This window comes from Chelonoidis abingdonii, chromosome 10 (genome assembly GCF_003597395.2).
Source record: "Chelonoidis abingdonii isolate Lonesome George chromosome 10, CheloAbing_2.0, whole genome shotgun sequence".
NCBI lineage: Eukaryota > Metazoa > Chordata > Testudines > Testudinidae > Chelonoidis > Chelonoidis abingdonii.
In genome coordinates this window covers 8,415,426-8,434,060 of record NC_133778.1, presented here as the reverse complement: position 1 = coordinate 8,434,060, position 18,635 = coordinate 8,415,426, and the positions used below count along the sequence as shown (strand labels likewise).

At 41.9% G+C, this 18,635-nt stretch overlaps 2 protein-coding genes across 3 annotated transcripts in view; both read right to left on the bottom strand.

Annotated features, from left to right (window-relative positions):
- ADARB1 (adenosine deaminase RNA specific B1) overlaps nucleotides 1–18,635 on the bottom strand; it is a 171,195-nt gene that overhangs the window by 103,140 nt on the left and 49,420 nt on the right. For both annotated transcript variants that reach the window (XM_032804117.2, XM_075069901.1), the window contains exon 2: nucleotides 6,554–6,628. In XM_032804117.2, coding sequence (XP_032660008.1) covers nucleotides 6,554–6,628 — 75 coding nt within the window. The remainder of the gene's footprint in view (nucleotides 1–6,553; nucleotides 6,629–18,635) is intronic.
- On the bottom strand, nucleotides 14,471–14,890 carry LOC116838718 (histone H3). The gene has a single exon (XM_032804118.2). The coding sequence runs from the start codon at nucleotides 14,888–14,890 to the stop codon at nucleotides 14,480–14,482; it is 411 nt and encodes a 136-aa protein (XP_032660009.1). The 3' UTR covers nucleotides 14,471–14,479.

The following is an 18,635-nucleotide window of genomic DNA, read 5'->3' as shown; positions in this document are numbered from 1 at the left end:
TTTGACATTTTTATTAATACTGGGATTAAAAGTTTGCACCATTTTTATTTTGCACTCAAATTACTTTTGAGACAAAAGATATATTTTTAAATTACTTTTGTTCTGAAAAATGTTCTAAACCCAGAAAGATTATAATTTTAATCAATATTTTTGATACTTATATTTCAAAATCCTTCAATTAATAACTAATAAAATGAACATTTAAGATGAGTACAAGTGAGATATATGTTTTCATATTAATTAAAACCACTTCACTTTTATTTAAGCTCATGTTATGGCTCAAGCAAGGCATCTTACATGATTTTTGTTTATTTTAAAAAGACAAGTTATATAAAATCTGAGTAATTTAATTAATTTAATAAAAATAGCATGCTCTTTTTGTAGGTTCACTGGTTTAAGAGTGCATAAATATTGTATATACCTACTTCTTTTCATTTGCTTAAAACAACCCTACTTATATATCACCTATATAGATGTTTAACTGTGTCCATTTTAACAACATTGCTCATTTAAATGACTAACTTCTGGTAACTGGGCACTTATCTAGAATCATTTACATTTTCATCCGAGAAGACTCCAACAAGAAACTAGAGCTTTTCACCCAACCATGTTGACTTGTTAACAGCCTGAACCAACTTCCACTGAAGCCAGTCAGACTCTTTCTATTGACTTCAAAGGTAGTTAGATTAGACTGTAAACATGCACTGCAGAGTAGAATGAGCCAAACTCAGTGCCCATATTTATTCTTTTGATATCAATCCTCAAAACTTGGAAGTAAAGCCTGTAATAGGCATACTTCATCTCTCCTCAGAATTCTGTTAAAAAATTCATGCTTGTTCCAGAAGAATATTTCATTTACATACAACTTTATAATTCTTTGCAAAGGGAAAGAAATTGCTATTATTTTAGACAGAGATCCAATTCCAAACATCCCCATTAAGACACAGCAATCCTTTATTAAGATAGTATTAGAAAGCAAGATTTGTAATACATGTTCAGGTTACACCTGACAAATTAATCATGTTGTACACTGATAATTATTCCTGAAACTGATTTGTTTATATAAAAACAAATTAAATTATTAAATTACTTTAACAAAATATTTCTGAAATTAGGAACTTGGGTGGTGATATCATACTATGAGTTGATTCAAAGAACTGGTCCTGCTACAGACTTTAAATCCTAATTTTTATTATGTGAAGAAACCGCTGTAAATAAAGAGTTTGAATTTATATTAGTCTATGTAAACTAAAATGAAATTTTAGTAGTTTAAGAGTTTCCAACCTTTCAGTTTTAAAGATTTCAAATATCTAGCAATATAATACACCCACAATAAGAAGATTATACAAATTAATCCAGAATTTAAACAAAACAAAATGGAAATTTTCTTGCACTTGGATGGATTTCAAACTTTTGCTTCATTTCCCCAAATACTGGTGCACACACACCACTTCACCCAGTTTACAAAGCTGATGGAATGGTTACTAAATTTTCATTTATAACATCCTCCAGCAAAAGCTCGATAGGTTACTCCTTTCGGTGCTCGAAAAGAATAAAAGATCAAAAGAAAGAGCCAAAGTAGAAACATACATGTTGTTAACAAACAGGTATTGGACAATAAAGATTGGTACAATATTGGCAAATAGAAGTAAAATAAATACTGTTGGGGAACACTCATATTCCCAAATTACTAATAGTTTGATCTTTAGAAACATGCTCTGGCAATTCATTTTTATCAGAAAAGGATTTCTGAAGCTGAACCTCAAATGGTATTGTATACAGAATATATACTAGTTATTTATAATAGTCAACACAACATGTTAATTCCTGAAGTTTGGTTTCGTTTATAATACTGTAGTACTGCTTTGAGGGAATTTAAGTAACATAATTTAATAAAACTACTAAACGAACAGGGGATTTTTTAGCTGGAGTTGTGCTCCTTTGAAAATTGTATCTTCTCTAGAACCATATTTTTGGATCGCTTGGTCTGTATCGTGGCATCAGGAGTTGGCTATCATATGGTACAATTTGTAAACTAAAGGGAAATGATTAGATATAAGATACCATACCATGGTCTCCATCTAGAAATTTATTTTCATTAAGGGTTCTAAAACAGTAGCATACAGTAGCAAAAAAAAAAAACCAACTCCTGCAGGAAGTTGTGAAGGAGAATGTGGATCTAATAGTCTTTAATATTACAGTAGAACCTTGGGGTTACAGACACCTCGGGCTCCAGGGAGGGGAATCTGGGCTTCTACCCCGAGGGAACACCAGAGCTCAGGGCCTTAAACCTAGGGGAAGCGCTGGGGCTTCAGCCCTGCGGCTCCGCTCCCAGCTTCTGCCCTGGGGCGGTGCCAGGGCTTGGGGTTCCCCAAGGCTCTGCTCCTGGTTTCAGCTGGAGTGTGTGTGCGCCAGGGCTCAGGGCTTTAGCTACGGGGGAAGTGCTGGGGCAGAAACTGGCACTCCCCTCGCAGCTAAAGCCCTTAGCCCCGGTGCCCCCCACGGGGCTGAAGCCCTGAGCCCCAGTAACCCCTGCGGGTTAGAAGCCCTAAGCCCTGATGCTCCCGAGGGTCAGAAGCCCTGAGGCTGCCCCAACCTGGAGCCCTGACCCCCACCCTGTGACTGCAGACCCACCCCACCCTCATGGCTGAAGCCCTGATTCCCAGGGCTAAAGCCCTGAAGCAGTATAGTACTTGCTGGTTTTAATTTGTCTCCCCTGCTGCCTGATGTATTACTTCTGGTTCCACAGGGTGTCCGGCTGACTGGTCAGTCCGTAACTCTGGTGTTTGTATCTTTGAGGCTCTACTGTAATTTAATCTGGAAACAAAACCTTTTATATTTAAGTATTAATGTTTATTTAAAGATTATGGATCAGATTCTGAAAAAAGCTCAGACCTCTATATGAAGTGGTAAGCATTTTAAAAGTGCTCAAAAGTGCTCAGCCTACAGCTGCTCGTATTGTCCTAAATGGAAGCTTTTGAAAAGCTGGTCACTTCATAAAGGTGCCTAAATGGCAGCTGAGATCCTCTGAAAATCTAGCTCTAAATTAACTCATTTGAATGTGAAACTGGTACTAAAACATGAGAAGAAATTGGTTTATAACCTGACATTAGATCTTGTACTGCTGGTGTCACAGTTTTCAACAAAATATCCATTAGAACCAGCAGCATGCTCAGAAATATCAATACCCACAACTATACTGGCAAGTACAATTCTTAGCTGATAGACTGAAAGAAAGGCTTCACTATCTGAACTGTTAAAACACTGCACTGAGCAAAATGGATATAACTTCTTTAAAATTAGCTTTTGTGTTGACCAGGTGAAAGATGTCTACCTGAACCTCTCCTTGGTGAGGATACACACTCTTCCAGTGGTCACTTAACCACTGGGGTCAAGATTTTCAAAAAGTTAATACTCTAAACATGTATTTAAGCATCTACCTGATTTTCAAAAGTGCTGCACACCTCACATTATGGTCAATGAGAGCTGTTTTGTGCTCAGCACTTCTGCAAACGAGTTTAAATATGGAGATATACCTATTTCATAGAACTGGAAGGGACCTTGAAAGGTCATCAAGTCCAGTCCCCTGCCTTCACTAGCAGGACCAAGTACTGATTTTGCTCCAGGTTCCTAAATGGTCCCCTCAAAGATTGAGCTCACAACCCTAGACTTAGCAGGCCAATACTCAAACCACTGAGCTACCTCTCTGGATTTCAACAATGCTCTGCTGGATCCAACTTTTGGAAATCTTGGCCACAAATAACTTGAGCCTGAGCCATTTCTCAGACAAGCTAATTTGTTTACGTACACTAAAAAATATTCCAGGGTGGACAGGAGATTTCAGGCATTTTTGTAGTATCTGAGTTGGCAAAAATCAAGTCTGATAGGATCAGCCATTGACATTTTCAGCAGAAGAAGAAACAAGTTTTGCCACTGAAACTTTCTTTCCCCGGAGCTTTACTAAGTATCAGGCAGCAGAGCAAGGAAGGAAGGTGTGCTACAAAGAAAATATTTACCTCTTTGAACAGAGGAGGCATCCATTACCAGTGTGCTTGTTTATTTCTGAGAGTTTCCTGGTCAAAGACATAGTTAATATGCATGCAGGTAAGGTGGTCCATGAGGGCAGTCCCCTCACCGGATGAGAAATAATGTTCCCTGTGTTCTGCCTCCCTTGCCTAAATTTCATCCTCTTGGTTAAGGCAAAGCTAGCAAAAATGTTTCATCCTCTTTACTGCTGTTCTCATTAACTTTCTTGGGGAACTCTTAGCAAGGGCAACTTCTCTGCAACAGGTGTGTGAAGCAGTGATGAGACCAATTACACGTGTGAGCACTCTCTGGATGAGTTTTGTGGGAAGAAACTTGGAAAAACAAAGAGATCAGTACAGCAGCAAGGGGATCCATCAAACTGAATTGGTTCGAATGCAGGGTGTGCTGCAAGGCCCGTCTCTTCTCGCTCAGCCACAAACTGATGGATAGGTCTGGCCAATGGGATGGATTTTGTGGGGAGAAGGGATTTTGAGGGGAGGTCAAATAGTTTTTGATATTTTGATTCTGTTTCAGGGTTATCTGATTTTATACTGAAGTAATTGATGGGTCTTTTTATTATTATGAACATTTTTAAGGGATTGCCAAGGACACTCAGAGAACTGGATGGACTTAATGTGGACCAGTAAAAAATTCAAATCAATAAATAAATTATAACTGTTTCCTCTGTTTCTGTTGTTATACCACCTTCTCCACACCTTCAATGCATAAAAGAAAAAAAGGCACTATACCCACTTTCACCTGAAATGCCAAGAAATGTTTTTTCAATTTTTTCTGTATTTTAGAAAAAATATATAACCATTGCATTAAAATTTTGCACAACCAATTTGATTTGAGTTTTAGTCTCTGCAGGTAAAATAGATATTATAATTGGAGGCTATGATATTGCATATGTAGCAAACACAGGCCAACCCAAGCTAGTAGTTTAATTAAAGAAAAACAGCCTAGAAGAATGAATTTTAATAAAATGAAGTCATTTTACAGCAGTCCAGCTTCTTGATTTCCCAATAAAAATGCACTGTAACTTCCCCTGTAAAATTGTATCTTTCCCATACAAGGCCTTGCTGTACTGTTAGGATGTCAGTACCTTTGTCAAAGAAAACGTATGATATATGTTAGCTTTACAGTTCGGGGACAGAATAAACAAATGCTCGTGTTTAAACAGCATTGAACAATTTACAGTAAAGCATAGGAGATTTTCATGCACAGTTCTTCAAGAACAACACACATACACTACTTCATTATCATTCACAAAAAATAAGGATGGTTAAAAGACCAAATACCTTTAAAATGAGATAACTGCATAATAATATGGTTGCGGTATTTCTTTCTGTAGGTAACTAGGGCTCAACCCTGCACAAGGCTGAGGACTTTCACACCAATCCAACAATGCATTTAGACACATGCTTAACTTGAAGCCCTTGAGTAGCTCCATTGAAGTCAAGGGGCTACTCATATTTAAAGCTACACACTTGTTTAAATGCTTTGCTGGCTCTGTGCCAGAGCAAGACTGAACCTTTAATGAAAACAATCTAACACTCTAAATAGCTGGAGAACAGAGCACTGTATAATTTTCTTCCTTTTCTTTCCTCCATTACTTGATTTCTCTCCTTCCTTCTTTTTTGTTTCACAAACGCTTATATTTGATCTCCTTTATCCTCCCTCCATTCTCCTGTATCCCTTGTCCTCACAATTCCTGTCCCTTTCCCAGGTTTCTCAAACTCTCTTTCTTGCCCCATTTACCTAGTTTCCCCTCCCCCAGGTACACCCCAAAAGTAATAATGATCTCTGTTCCCTTCAAATCTCTTTCCATCTATTGCCTGGCCAGCTACATGATTGCCTGGCCAGCTACAGGCACACTCCTGGTGCACAAAGGCTCTGATCTTTAGGGCAGATAAGATCTCTGTTCAGCCTGTAATCTAGCTGGAAGACTGTAAGAGGCAGGAGCTCCTCTCTTACACTAACCCAGACCTCATATAAGTTTAGGATAGTCCTGTAATCTCTACTTCCAGTTCTTCTATGGGCTGGCATTTGGAGATATTAGGTGGAAAGTACATAGAGCTAGGGGTGTTGGCACATCTAGAAATGTTTTTTGTAGGAGACAGTATGCTACACAGGATACATGAGTGTATGTTGTATCAATACAGTATACCAGCCCCCCTATTTCTTCAGTGCAAGCCGTAGATGCATTCATTGATCATCATTACTTCACTGCAGGTTCAAAGTAGGAGAAAACAGACTAAGAGGGAAAATGCTGTTTTGAAATACAAATATCTTTGATGATTAGTGATCATGGTATGAAGATGTAAATCACATGAAGGGTAACTGGATCATGTGTTAATCAGATGTATTTGAAAGCTTCCCCAGTATGAAAATTCTTCTTTAATGAACACACACATAAAGTGAACTATATATACACAGAAATTTCCTCTCACTGAATTCACACCATTTCCTTATGGCACCCGCAGAAAGGACGATATTGTTTATTATGTAAATATACACATCTTACTCATATTTTCTTCATCATCTATATCCATTGTGAAATACTTTTGCTGGTTTCTTGACTGGCGTAGATGGCTTCTATCTGAAAGATAGAGAGTGGGTGTTTTAGTCTTATATAATGTAAAATGCAAGAGCCCACATGGTGAAGGCATGGGAGTCAGAAGGGGGATGTTTCCATGGTTCTCTCTCATACGTTCATGTGCAGTCATAGACAACTCTTTCTTCCTGTATGTCTTTCCCCCACAGAAAGGTAATGCTATTTCTCTAGCGCAAAAGTATATAGAGATGCTAAGAACCCATTAATGTTTACAAGCATTTTTACATTTTTAGATGGCAGACTGTCTACAAGTGCATAGTGTTTTTAATCTGTTGTACTTTCCCTGGTTCATGTACTTACAAGATATAAACTATGCACTCTCACTGGAAAATGTGGTCATTTCCTTGCCTGTTGCACCAACTATTTTAAACAATGTGATGAGTTAAAAGGTCACACGTGACAGCACCTCTGGAATGGTTCAGTGAAGAGATGCCCCCACACCCTCCAGCATGCCAGAGGAAAAAGGACAAACATACTGGCAACTTGATGTTACAGGTAACATCAAGAAAATCCAGGCAATTCATGTGCAGGGTAGAGCAGGTACTACTACTTAAAAGGACAGTTCCTGGAAAGAGGGGGTTGTGGTGAAGACTGGGTTTGAATAGACATTTGTATACATAAAGGCAGTGTCATAGAGGGAAGGGTAACAACCTTTATGTATGCAGTAACATAATCTCTCTCCTGGCCAGAGGCACAGACAGAGGTACAGAATCATTTTACCTGTAAGGGGTTAAGAAGCTCAAATAACCTGGTTGGAATCTGACCAAAAGGACCAATAAGAAAAGAAGATACTTTCAAATCTGGGATGGGGGGAGAGTTTTGTTAGTGCTCTCTTTGTTTGCTATTTCTCTGTACAACAGAGGGAGCAGGCAGGAAAAAACATCTCCTGAAATGAACATCTAAGATTACAAAAGTTGTAAGTAAAAGCAAGGAAATGCATTAGATTATCTTTTAACTTGTGAATTTTCCCTATGCTAAGAGGGAGTTTTATTCCTGTTTTTTGAAACTTTGAAGCTAAGCCTAGAGGGGAATCCTCTGTGTTTTAAATCTCTTTACCTACCCTGTGAAGTTACCTTCCATCCTGATTATGCAGGTGTGATGCTTTTACTTTTTTAAATAAAATTCTTCTTTTAGGAACCTGATTGATTTTAGTGTCCTAAAGATAAAGGATCTGGTCTGTACTTTTATGAAAGGCAAACTATTATTCTCAAGCCTCCCCAGGAAAGGGGATGAAGGGGTTTTGGAGGATATTTTGGGGAAATAGGAACTCCAAGTGGTCCTTTTCCTGAGTCTTTGTCTAAATCACTTGATGGTGGCAGCAATACTATCCAAGGACAAGGAAAGGATTTGTGCCTTGGGGAAGTTTTTAACCTAAGCTGATAGAAATAAGCTTGAGGGGGGTCTTTCATGTGGATCCGCACATCTGTACTCCAGAGTAGGGAGGTAACCCTGAGAGCCAGCCTTTGCTCTGATATCCTTCTAGAAACTGTGCTGCTGAATAGTGATTGGGAAGACCATATCCGCAGAAGAAAGAAACAGATGTTGCTCTCTCTTCCCTACATGTGGACTGCCTGAATATCTTGGTGTTACTTACAATACTTGAGGTTATGTTGTAAGAATAATGGCCTGGATTTTCAGAAGTGCTGAGCATCCATTCACTTTAATGGGAGCAATGAATGCTCAGTGTCTTTGAAAATCAGGCCAGGCCAGAGAAGTCTATAGACATCACATTACAACAAGTGACAAGACCATTATAATACTAATACTTTGCACTTTTACAGCACGTGGTACCTTCTCTATGTTTTCCAGACATTTAATTATGCTAAAAAATCAGCATAAGACTCCCCTCCTCAGCACATTTCCCATTCACTCAGTCCCTGTCCCTGAGAGCTCGGCCCTGGGGAGAGAGGAGCCGGGCTCTCTCACAGAGACCCTGAGAGGAATCAGCCAGAGTGAGAAGTGTCTCTGTACCACTCCCTCAGCTTCCTGCCCAGGCCCAGCTGCCAAGGGGAAGGGCTGAGCAAGTTGGAAGTGCCGGGGGCAAGGAGAGGTGCAGCAGCAGCAGAACAGAGCACTCATCCCTCACCAGCAGGCCAAGCGTGTGGCTCATCTGCGACTGCTAGTAGCAAATATCTCAAATGGCTGAAGATCGGACACTAGATGGGAAGGGGTCTCAGTTACTACAGTGAATTCTTTCCCTGGTGACTAGCTCAGGGTTTAACTGATCACTATATTTGGAGTCGGGAAGGAATTTTCCCCCAGGTCAGATTGGCAGAGACTCTGTTTTTTGTTTTGCCTTCCTCTGCAACTTGGACATGGGTCCCTTACTGGTTTGAAATGGAATAAATGGTGAATTATCTGGAACTTGAAGTCTTTAAATCATGATTTGAGGGCTTCAGTAACTCAGCTACAGGTTATGGGTCTATTACAGGAGTGGATAGCTGAAGTTCTATGGTCTACGATGGGCACGAGATCAGAATAGATTATCACAACGGTGTCTTGTGACCTTAAAGTCTATGGGCAAGTCTACACTACCTCTTAAGTCGTAACTTGATACAGTGATACAGGCACCTACCAAATGCATGTATTGATCAAATCAAAGAGTGCACACATTTTCTTATAAAGGCAGGAAATGAAAATGTATGAATAATAAATATGGTTCCTTGTACTTCATCTTGAAAAAAACCGCGTGAAGCTCTCCATACAATGTCCACAGTATTAAAATAAAAACAGTAGAGGCCATTAGGGAGAGGGAGAGGAAAAGGAGGGGGTTGGGGAAGAGAAGAAAGTGAGCTGGATTTGTGAAAGAAAGAAGAGACTGAGGGAGTTAGTCTTGGATAGAGAGCAGACACTAGACATGGTGAGGAGAATGAGGTGGTTTGGAAGGAGAGGGATGAGAGACTGGAGGAACTGGGGGAGGAGGAGGAATATCCTATTGATTAGTGCAGTATAACAATAAACAGAATAAAACAGCAGAAAAATCAAAATGAAGAGTAAGGTGGTTTGGGATAAGAGAGGAAAGACTGGTGAATGTGGGGAAAGAGAAGATAAAAGGAGTATGGGGCAGAAAAAGAGGTTGGGAGGGGAGGCATTTTGAAAGGAGAGATTGGCAGATTTGCAGAGAATAGGACAGTATGAGGGGTATGGTGGAAAAAGGAGAGAATGAGGCAAGTATGAGGAAAAGGAGAAGAGACTAGGGGAGTTTTAGGTGTTCCAGGAGACTGGGATGTGGAAGGAAAGTTTAGAGAGAGGTGGTGTTGGAAAGGAGGAGGAGTTGGGGTAAATAAAGAAAATTGGGGCAGGGAGGGGAGAATTTCACACAGAGCAAAGGCTGGAGGGGCAAGATAAGAGACTGTAGCATTTAGAGGGACAGTAGAAACTTGGCATGCTTTCAAAAGATTGCTGCAGCAGAGGAAAGGAGCCAGACCACAATGATACATAGGAAGAGAAATGAGAGGAGGCCACAGTAAGTGCTAAAGGTCTTTTTTATTTTTAAAATGGAAATGAGGACAAAGTAACTTGCAGAATCTTTTGCAGGTGGCAGGAAAGGGGGGCCAGTGGTTTCACAGGGCCATGTCCTTTCCTCTCAGCATTTGAAGCAAAATTCCTCTTCTGGGTATGTATATGATAGTGTCATCCTCCCTTACTTGAAGGATGTCTTCTCCCTCACCCCAAAACTACCATTACATGCCATAGTTGCTAAACAGAGAAGGGTGTATTTAGATTAGCTGCAGTATTACCACCGTGTGTCAGGCAACCCCAAAGCAGGTCTATTAAACATGAGAACAGACAGTGCTAAACTTAAGCACCATCCAGTCTCTTAACTGCCATCTTTAGTTAGATCAATTAAGTCAATTTAGGCCTACACCCTGGGTTGAAGTCTTAAGTGGAAAAAAATCAAAAGCCATATTACCCTATCAGCACGTTGAGCTAGATTCAAAAGTACGTAGGTATTCCAATGCTGAGCACAGAAACACCCAGCTCCCAGGAACCCTGCTGCCTACTGCAATTCTCTGCCCTAAGCTGAGTGCTCAGGCTCCCTATGCATTATATGGGGAAAGCTCGGCACCTAAGAAAGGGATTCTCAGAAGCTAGCAACTGAGCAGGTAGTCGCCTAAACAAATCAGGAGTGAAATGCAGAGAAAAGGGCTGGGGCCTGTATGCACCTGACTTATGGGCTTATGGAAAGAGCCTCTCTCTACTCAGGGTTCTCCGCCATTAATCCTCTCCTGGAGTCAGGCACCTAAGTCACATCACAAAAACAACCCCTCCCACCATACATCCCAAAGAAAGAGGGAGAGAGACCGTAAAACCCTACTGTATTGTAGCCACCAGCTCAGTAGTTAGGGCACTACTGTAGGATGTGGGAGATCTAGGTCTGAATCCCTACTCTACCTGAGTTAGAGCATGGACTTGAATTCAGGTCTCCCAGATCCCAAGTGACTGCCCTGATGCTTGGGTATTTGGGGAGAGGGCTCCCTCCTCTAGCCTATTGAAGCTATTCCACTTTGTATAAATAACTAAATATTCATCGGACCAGAGGGAGGCTCTGTAGCACAGTAGCTAGGGCATGTACCTGGGATGTAAGAGAGTCAGATTCAAGTCCCTGCTCCAGTTAAAAAGTGATTACTAAACTGTTTTATCAGTTGCTCTTTGAGATGTGCTGCACATGTCTATTCCACTTTGGAAGTCAGTGTGCCTAGTCGCCCAGTCAGATTTTTCCCTTAGTAGAACCTGTCAGGGCAGCATATGCTGCTCCATGATGGAATAAAGGGTGGAATTGCCCCCAACGTCCCTCAGTACCAGAAAGACTCCGATATAGAGGGGAAGGAGGGTTGGTCATGAAGTGGATATTTGCAACACATCTCAAAGCACAGATTGTTTTTTTTCTTCAAGTGATTGCACATGTCCATTCCACTTTAGGAGATTCACAGGAACTTCATATGGAGGTGAGTTTCGAAGTCTACCTGAATAAGGACTGAAGAACTACTTGTCCAAACTTGGCATCATCTCTGGAATATGGAGATATAGTGTAATGAGTAGTAAAAGTATGCACTGATTACCAAGTTGCAGCTCTACAAACATCTGCTGTAAGTACTTGAGCCAAAAACGCTGTAGAAGTTTCAGATCTGGTAGAATGAATTACTGTAGTGTGACAAAGAGGGAATCTTCTGTAATATTTTCATGAATGACAGTGACTTACTTGACTAAGAATTGCTACCCAATGGACATAATACAGTTAATGACATGATATGTTGGATCATCTGACTGTCTGGGGTGGAATGAATGGGTTCCTTAAATGACTGGCTGAAACCAACCATATCAATAAAGTGTCTGGAAAGACAGTGGGAGCCCCAAGGGCTGATCAAATAAAACCAGCAGTGGGAAACCTGTCCTTTCATCCTGTTCACACCAGAGACAAAGAACTCGGATGACCACCTAAAAGACCTAGTCCTGTCCAAGTAAAAAGCCAACACCTTTCTAACATCCAAAGTATGGAGCCTCTCCTTGTCCTTATGAGAATGGGGATTAGGAAAGAATGTTTGTAAGTATACGTCTTGACTGAGGTGGAATTCCAAAACTATTTTAGCCAGGAATTTTTGATGCAGACATAAGAATACCTTGACCTGGGGAAAAAAAACATGCGTCAGGAGGGTCAGTCACCGACACTCAGAACTCTGCCATCCTTCTCATGGAGGTAAGAGCTACCAAAAATGATACATTCATAGAGAGATGCAGCAAAGATTAGGTACCCACTGGTTCAAAGGGCAGACCATCATCTTGTTAGCAACAGATTTAAGTCCCAAGCAAGAATGGGATCCATGACATGGGGGTATAACCTGTCCAGATCTTTTAAGAGTCTGATATTGGATTGGAAAATACTGAGTGACCTGTTATAGGAGGGTGGAAAGCTGGAGACAGATTGATTGGACTGATTGGAACTAATCGATAAGCTTTGTTGTTCCAGGTGAAACAAGTAGTCCAAAATTTGCTGGACAGGGATCAGGACTGGTGAAACACTATTCAGTGATCACACTTGTGATCTCTGCTGAACAATCTGCACAGGCGAACCACCAAGCTGTTCTGAAAACCAGGAAGATGAGACTGAGATGTATTGCACTGGTGATACAAAACTCCCAAAGATGTGTCACCTCTTGACAGAGACCATCTGATTTGGTCCCTCCTGGTCTGTTTGTAGTGCTGTCCGCTAGGCCTTGCAGAGCCTCTCCCTTGATGTGAGGTATTCATCTATCCTGTCGTGCTTTTCTCCCTCACAACTCCTGCATGTTTATGTGGAGAGCCAAATCTTCATGAGATCATAGACCCAGAGTTGTAGGTTTCCTAGATGAGCTCCCCAACCTACAGAAGAAGTGCCTGTAACCAGAACCAATGTGGGCAAGGGAGGGGGTGAAGGGATCTCCCATACACAAATTGGCTGGATCCACCAGTCCAATAAGACTAGTAATCCTGTAGATACCTGAATCAGCATATTCAAGAAGTGATGAGCAAGGGAGCACACTGACTTTAACCAGCTATGCAACCTTCTAAGAAGTCTGGCATGCCAAACCACCTATATACAGGAAACCATGTGCCCTAGTAGTGTGAGGCAGTTTCTTACTGTTGTGATTGGATAGGCTTTGAAATGTCTGGAAATGTTTAACATTGTCTGGAATCTGGCTGAGGTAGGAATGTCCTGGCTACTGTAGAATCCAGGGGTGCCCCTATAAATTCTATTCTCTGACTGGGTAGAAGACTTGTCCTTGTTGATCATCAGACCCAGAACACTGAAGACGGATCAGATCCTGCCTTGAATGAGTTCTGTTTGGAACCTGGATTATCCTCATACTAGCCACTCATCCAGGTAAGCAAATATTTGCACCCCTGCTTTTCTTAAGAATGCAGCCACTTCTGCCATGAATTTTGTAAATATTAGAGGGGCAGCAGACATGACAAAGAGCAAGACTGTAAACTGATGATGGGTGTTGTTAACCAGAAATCTTAGGAATCTCCCATGGGTTTGCTGGATCGTCACATGGAAACAGAAGGCAACATACAAGGCACTGGGATCCAGAGAGGGGATAATGGAGGCTAGGATGATCATGTGAAGGCTTATTTCAGTGGTTCTCCACTTTTCCAGACTACTGTATTTCTTTCAGGAGTCTGATTTGTCTTGCATACTCCCAAGTTTCACCCCACTAAAAAAATACTTGCTTACAACATCAGACATAAAAACACAAAAGTGTCACAGCACTCTATTAATGAAAAATTGCTGACTTTCTCATTTTTACCATATAATTACAAAATAAATCAATTGTGCAGGAGGTCAGACTAGATGATCATAATGGTCCCTTCTGACCTTAAAGTCTATAAGTCAATTGGAATATAAATATTGTTCTCACATTTCAGTGCATAGTATATAAAACAGTATAAACAAATCATTGTCTGTATGAAATTGCAGTTTTCCTGACTTCACTAGTGCTTTTTATGTGGCCTGTCATAAAACTGGTCAAATATCTAGATGAGTTGATGTACTCCTGGAAGACCTCTGCGTATCCCCAAGGGTACACACACCCCTGGTTGAGAACCATTGCCTTATTTTCTTTATCTATTTGTTCAAATTCCGCAGGCCTAGGATGTGTTTGAATCCTTCTTTTGCCTTGGGATCAGGATGTAATGTGACTAGAAAACCTTTTGCATGATGGAGAGGGGGAACGTTACAGTTTTCCAATAGAGGAGAAACTAGGCCTCCTGGAGGACAGCCTTGTGAGAGTTGTCCCTGAAGAGGAACAGGTGGAAATAAACTAGTTTTCGTTACTAGAAGCTGAAGGGCAGCCTTTAAGCCCTCTCACCACGGATACGCCGGGCTAACTGGATGTCCTTGGGCATGATGGTAACTCTCTTGGCATGAATAGCACACAGGTTAGTGTCTTCAAAGAGCCCCACCAAATAGGCTTCGCTCGCCTCCTGTAGAGCCATACTGGCCGAGCTCTGGAAGCGCAAGTCGGTCTTGAAATCTTGGGCGATTTCACGCACCAGGCGCTGGAAGGGCAGCTTGCGAATGAGCAGCTCAGTTGATTTCTGGTAGCGGCGGATCTCTCGCAGGGCCACAGTCCCGGGTCGGTAGCGATGAGGCTTCTTCACTCCCCCAGTGGCAGGCGCGCTCTTTCCGGCAGCTTTAGTAGCCAACTGCTTACGGGGGACTTTGCCACCAGTAGACTTACGAGCGGTCTGCTTGGTCCTGGCCATATTAAGAGACCTGATCCCTGTAATAGAGACTTTAAACAAGAAAGAATTGATGGAAATAAACTGCAGGGTATTTCCCTGTTCCACAGTGAAGAGAACTCATTGAGCCATGGTATTATTGGATCAAACACAGAGGAAGTTGGACAATCTGCTTGAAAAAACAGGCTAGGAGAAGCTACTATGTAACAATGTGATACTCTGTCCTCAATAAGGCAGTCAAGCAGACTGCTTGGGATTTCCAGGCTGTCTTGAATGATCCGGCATAGAAGAAAACTGAGGAGGTTGAGGTCTTCACCTGTGGTTCTGTTTCCCCCTCCGCCCCCTTCATTTTCTGGCTGGTCAGGCTACACAGATGGAGTAAGGGGTATCTTTGGTGACACTGAGCAAAGAATTGCTTTATTTTAGGGAAAGGACCGTAAATTCCGAGTGATTTCAGCATGGCCCATGAATCCTTGCCACTACAGTGCATCCATCTTCTGCAATAAGAGTGTAGGACCTTCAAAGGGAAGATCTTGGACAGGAGGCCTTACAACTGAAGCCACACACATCTCTGCATAGTTATTGCAGATGCCATGGCTCTGGCTGTGAATATGCAGCATGTAAAGAGATCCTAGCCACCAGTTTGCTCTCTTCTAAGAAGGCCTCAAACTCCTGCCTGGCATCCTCTGTCAACCTATATGCAAACTTCAGTACATTGTCCCAGGGGAGAAGTCATATCTGGCCAGCAAGGCTTGATGGTTAGAGATGTATGATATTGTGGACCAGCTGTGGAATAAACCTTTCTACCAAAAAAGGCTAGTCTCTTTGAGATAGAAAGATATCCATGATGTGCACTTTCATTCACTGCCAAGACAGGTAAAGAATCTGGCAAAGGGTGTGTATAAAAATGTTCATAGACCTGGGAAGGGGCATGGTACCCTCTTTCAGTCTTCTTAGCTGTCGGTGGCAGAGATGATTGAGTTTGCCACAAAGATTTTGTGGGCTCTAGAATGGCTTCATTTATAGATAGAGCCTCTCAGTAAGGTCCTGCTGAACCCAGTATATCCACCAGCCTATAGGAACTCTCCAGAACCACCTCAACCTGAATAGCAAGAAAGGTAGCTATTCCCTTCATAACTCCTGGTAGTCCCTGTAGTCGTCCCGAGCAGATGAAAAGTTCCCAGACACCACAGCCTCAACAGGTGATGATGATGAGGAGGAGGAGGAGGAATTAAAGGAGGTTGCACTGAGTTGGATCAAGGGTCTGATCTCTGATCTCCTGAGGTTCCTGCTCAGTACCTGGGCTAAGGTCATGAACCTCCTCATCTGGTATTTGCTTGGGAATCTAGATGAAGGCAGAACCATGGAGGATTGGGGTGGTTGGGATGGAAGCCCCATTGGTTCCCAGAAAGGCCATTGGTAGAATATAGAACTCCAACTGCTCCAAGGAGCAGAGTCTCTGGAACATCTCAGGATATCCAATGAGTATCAGAAGCACAATTCTTGTGATGAAGGTGTCACCTTCTATCCTGGAAGCGAGGGGCATGGGACCCGAGCTCAGTCTCTGAGGAGGACCCTGAGTCACCTGACCATGGAGGTGCTGTACGAGGTAGTGCTGAAATCTGGTGGTATCCCTCTAGAGATGTCAGTATGGGAGATAGCATGTTGGGTTTACCCTTTGACTGTACTATGTGCCAAAGTGCTGGACGCTCTGAAGTAGTCGCTCACAGCACCAAGGGCTGAAACTTTCTTAGAGGTAAGTCTGTAGATGAAGTCTGAGGATCAAGCAGTACCAGCTTGTTTGTCTCCTGCACTACTGGAGAATCCATCACCAACAGATACAGCAGGTCCCATGCTGCTGCATAGACTCCAGGATCATCAGTACTGAGAAAATTCCCTGATGTGGCTGTTGTTGCATTGAAGGAATAGGTACCACAGTGGGGGCTGGTCTCAACAGCCTGGGCACTGGTGCTGATAACACTTGATGAGATGAAAAGGTTGGTTACAAGGAGCATTTCTTCCCAGTGGATACTCTACCGTGTCCTCTTGCTTGTTTACTGGTGGACAGTACTGGGGGCCTCAAACTTGTAGAGGAGCTTGGCTACTTTGAGGATTATGGTCTGGGCTTCTTCCTCGGTACTGAAAAATGGGATCAATACTGACTCTCCACAAAGTTCCACCAAGGTAGAAGTAGTACTTGGTTGTGTGCCGTGAATGGGAAGGTTCAGAGGAGGATGCAGGGTGGCCTCCATGAGAAAGTGATGCAGTCTGAACCTCTGTCTTTTTTTGGCCAGAGTTTGAAGTTGCTGAAGATCTGGCAATGGTCTCAGATGTGATCCTCACCAAGGCACTTTAAGCACCTGGAATGAGGGTCACTCACCCATGCAGTTTTTTGCAGCTGCCCCAAGGCTTAAAGCCACGAGACTGAGGCATACCCTGATAACAGTCAATGGCACACTTTGTATAGAAAAGATCCAATGCCCAAAAGTTGAGAAATAACAAAGAAATAACAAAGAATACCAACACTAACTTAAATTAAGGTATAGTGCTAACAATTTACAGAACTATTACTAGAGGGAGAAAAATCACAGCAGAAAGCTGACAGGCTCTGACTACCAGTTATGGGTGGTAAGAAAGAACTGAGGGAGGTCTGGGGCAGCTCCACTCTTTATATCATTATGCAGCACCCCAAGTCAGGAGAGGGCACTTGCACCATCGTCTGACTCTGAGGTGCGCACACACCTAATGTGGAATGGACATGTGCAATCTCTCAAAAAATAATATTTATTTACGGGAGTCTCCTGTATAGGTTGGGATTGTGTTCTTGAAAATGGTGATGTATACTGAAATGATGTATACTGGGGAACTTTCCCCCATAAGAAATAATGGAATAAGGGAGGATGTGTTCACAACTTCACCACACTCACCTATGACAATGCTCATTTCGCCTAAACAGTGTACTTTTTTTTTTTTTCAATGACAGGTTACGCAGTACACATTTTACACATAAAACAGTGAATACAATAATGTAGAATCCTACTAACACCACGCAAACACATAGAACATTTTAATACAGTAAATACAATGCAGTATAAAACCGTGTCAATTACGCTAACCTTAAGTAGGGGTGGTAGCTAGATTTTCTTGGGCTGACTTTTCCGTGGCTGGCTTTTTGGTTGCAGAAGTCTTAAAAAAGGATTTTATCAAAGTCCACTCTCCTCCACACATTGAGTTTGAGAATCTTGCCAGGACTCTGGACAGAATGAGGGTTCTGAGCAGCTGTGGATGTCAGCAAGATTTAGGTAGATTTGTGCATATCCACCAGCAGAAACTTAGATGCCTATAGGAATAGAGGCACCTACAGGTTTAGGCAGCAGCTGAGTGGTGGTTTTGAGAACATCATTTGCTCCTAAATATTCAATTTAGGCGCCTAAAGAGGTAGTTAGACACCTAATGGGCTTGATTCACAAATGGACTGATTTGGTATTAGAAGGAAGTATGGACTTAACAAAAACAGATGTCACAAACTGATTACATTTCAAATTTGAAAAATGGGACTTAGGAGTCTAATTCACCTGTGTACTTCTGAAAATTTCCCCTTGGATATCTTTCTAAAATATTTGCTCTAGTTCAGCTGCAAGTTATTGGGCTCAATGCAGGAATTATGGGGCAAAATTCTACGGTCTTTCTTATGCAGGAGGTCAGACAAGATGAGCATAATGGTCCCCTCTCTTTGGCCTTATCTGGTTCAGAGAATTTTCCATTTGCA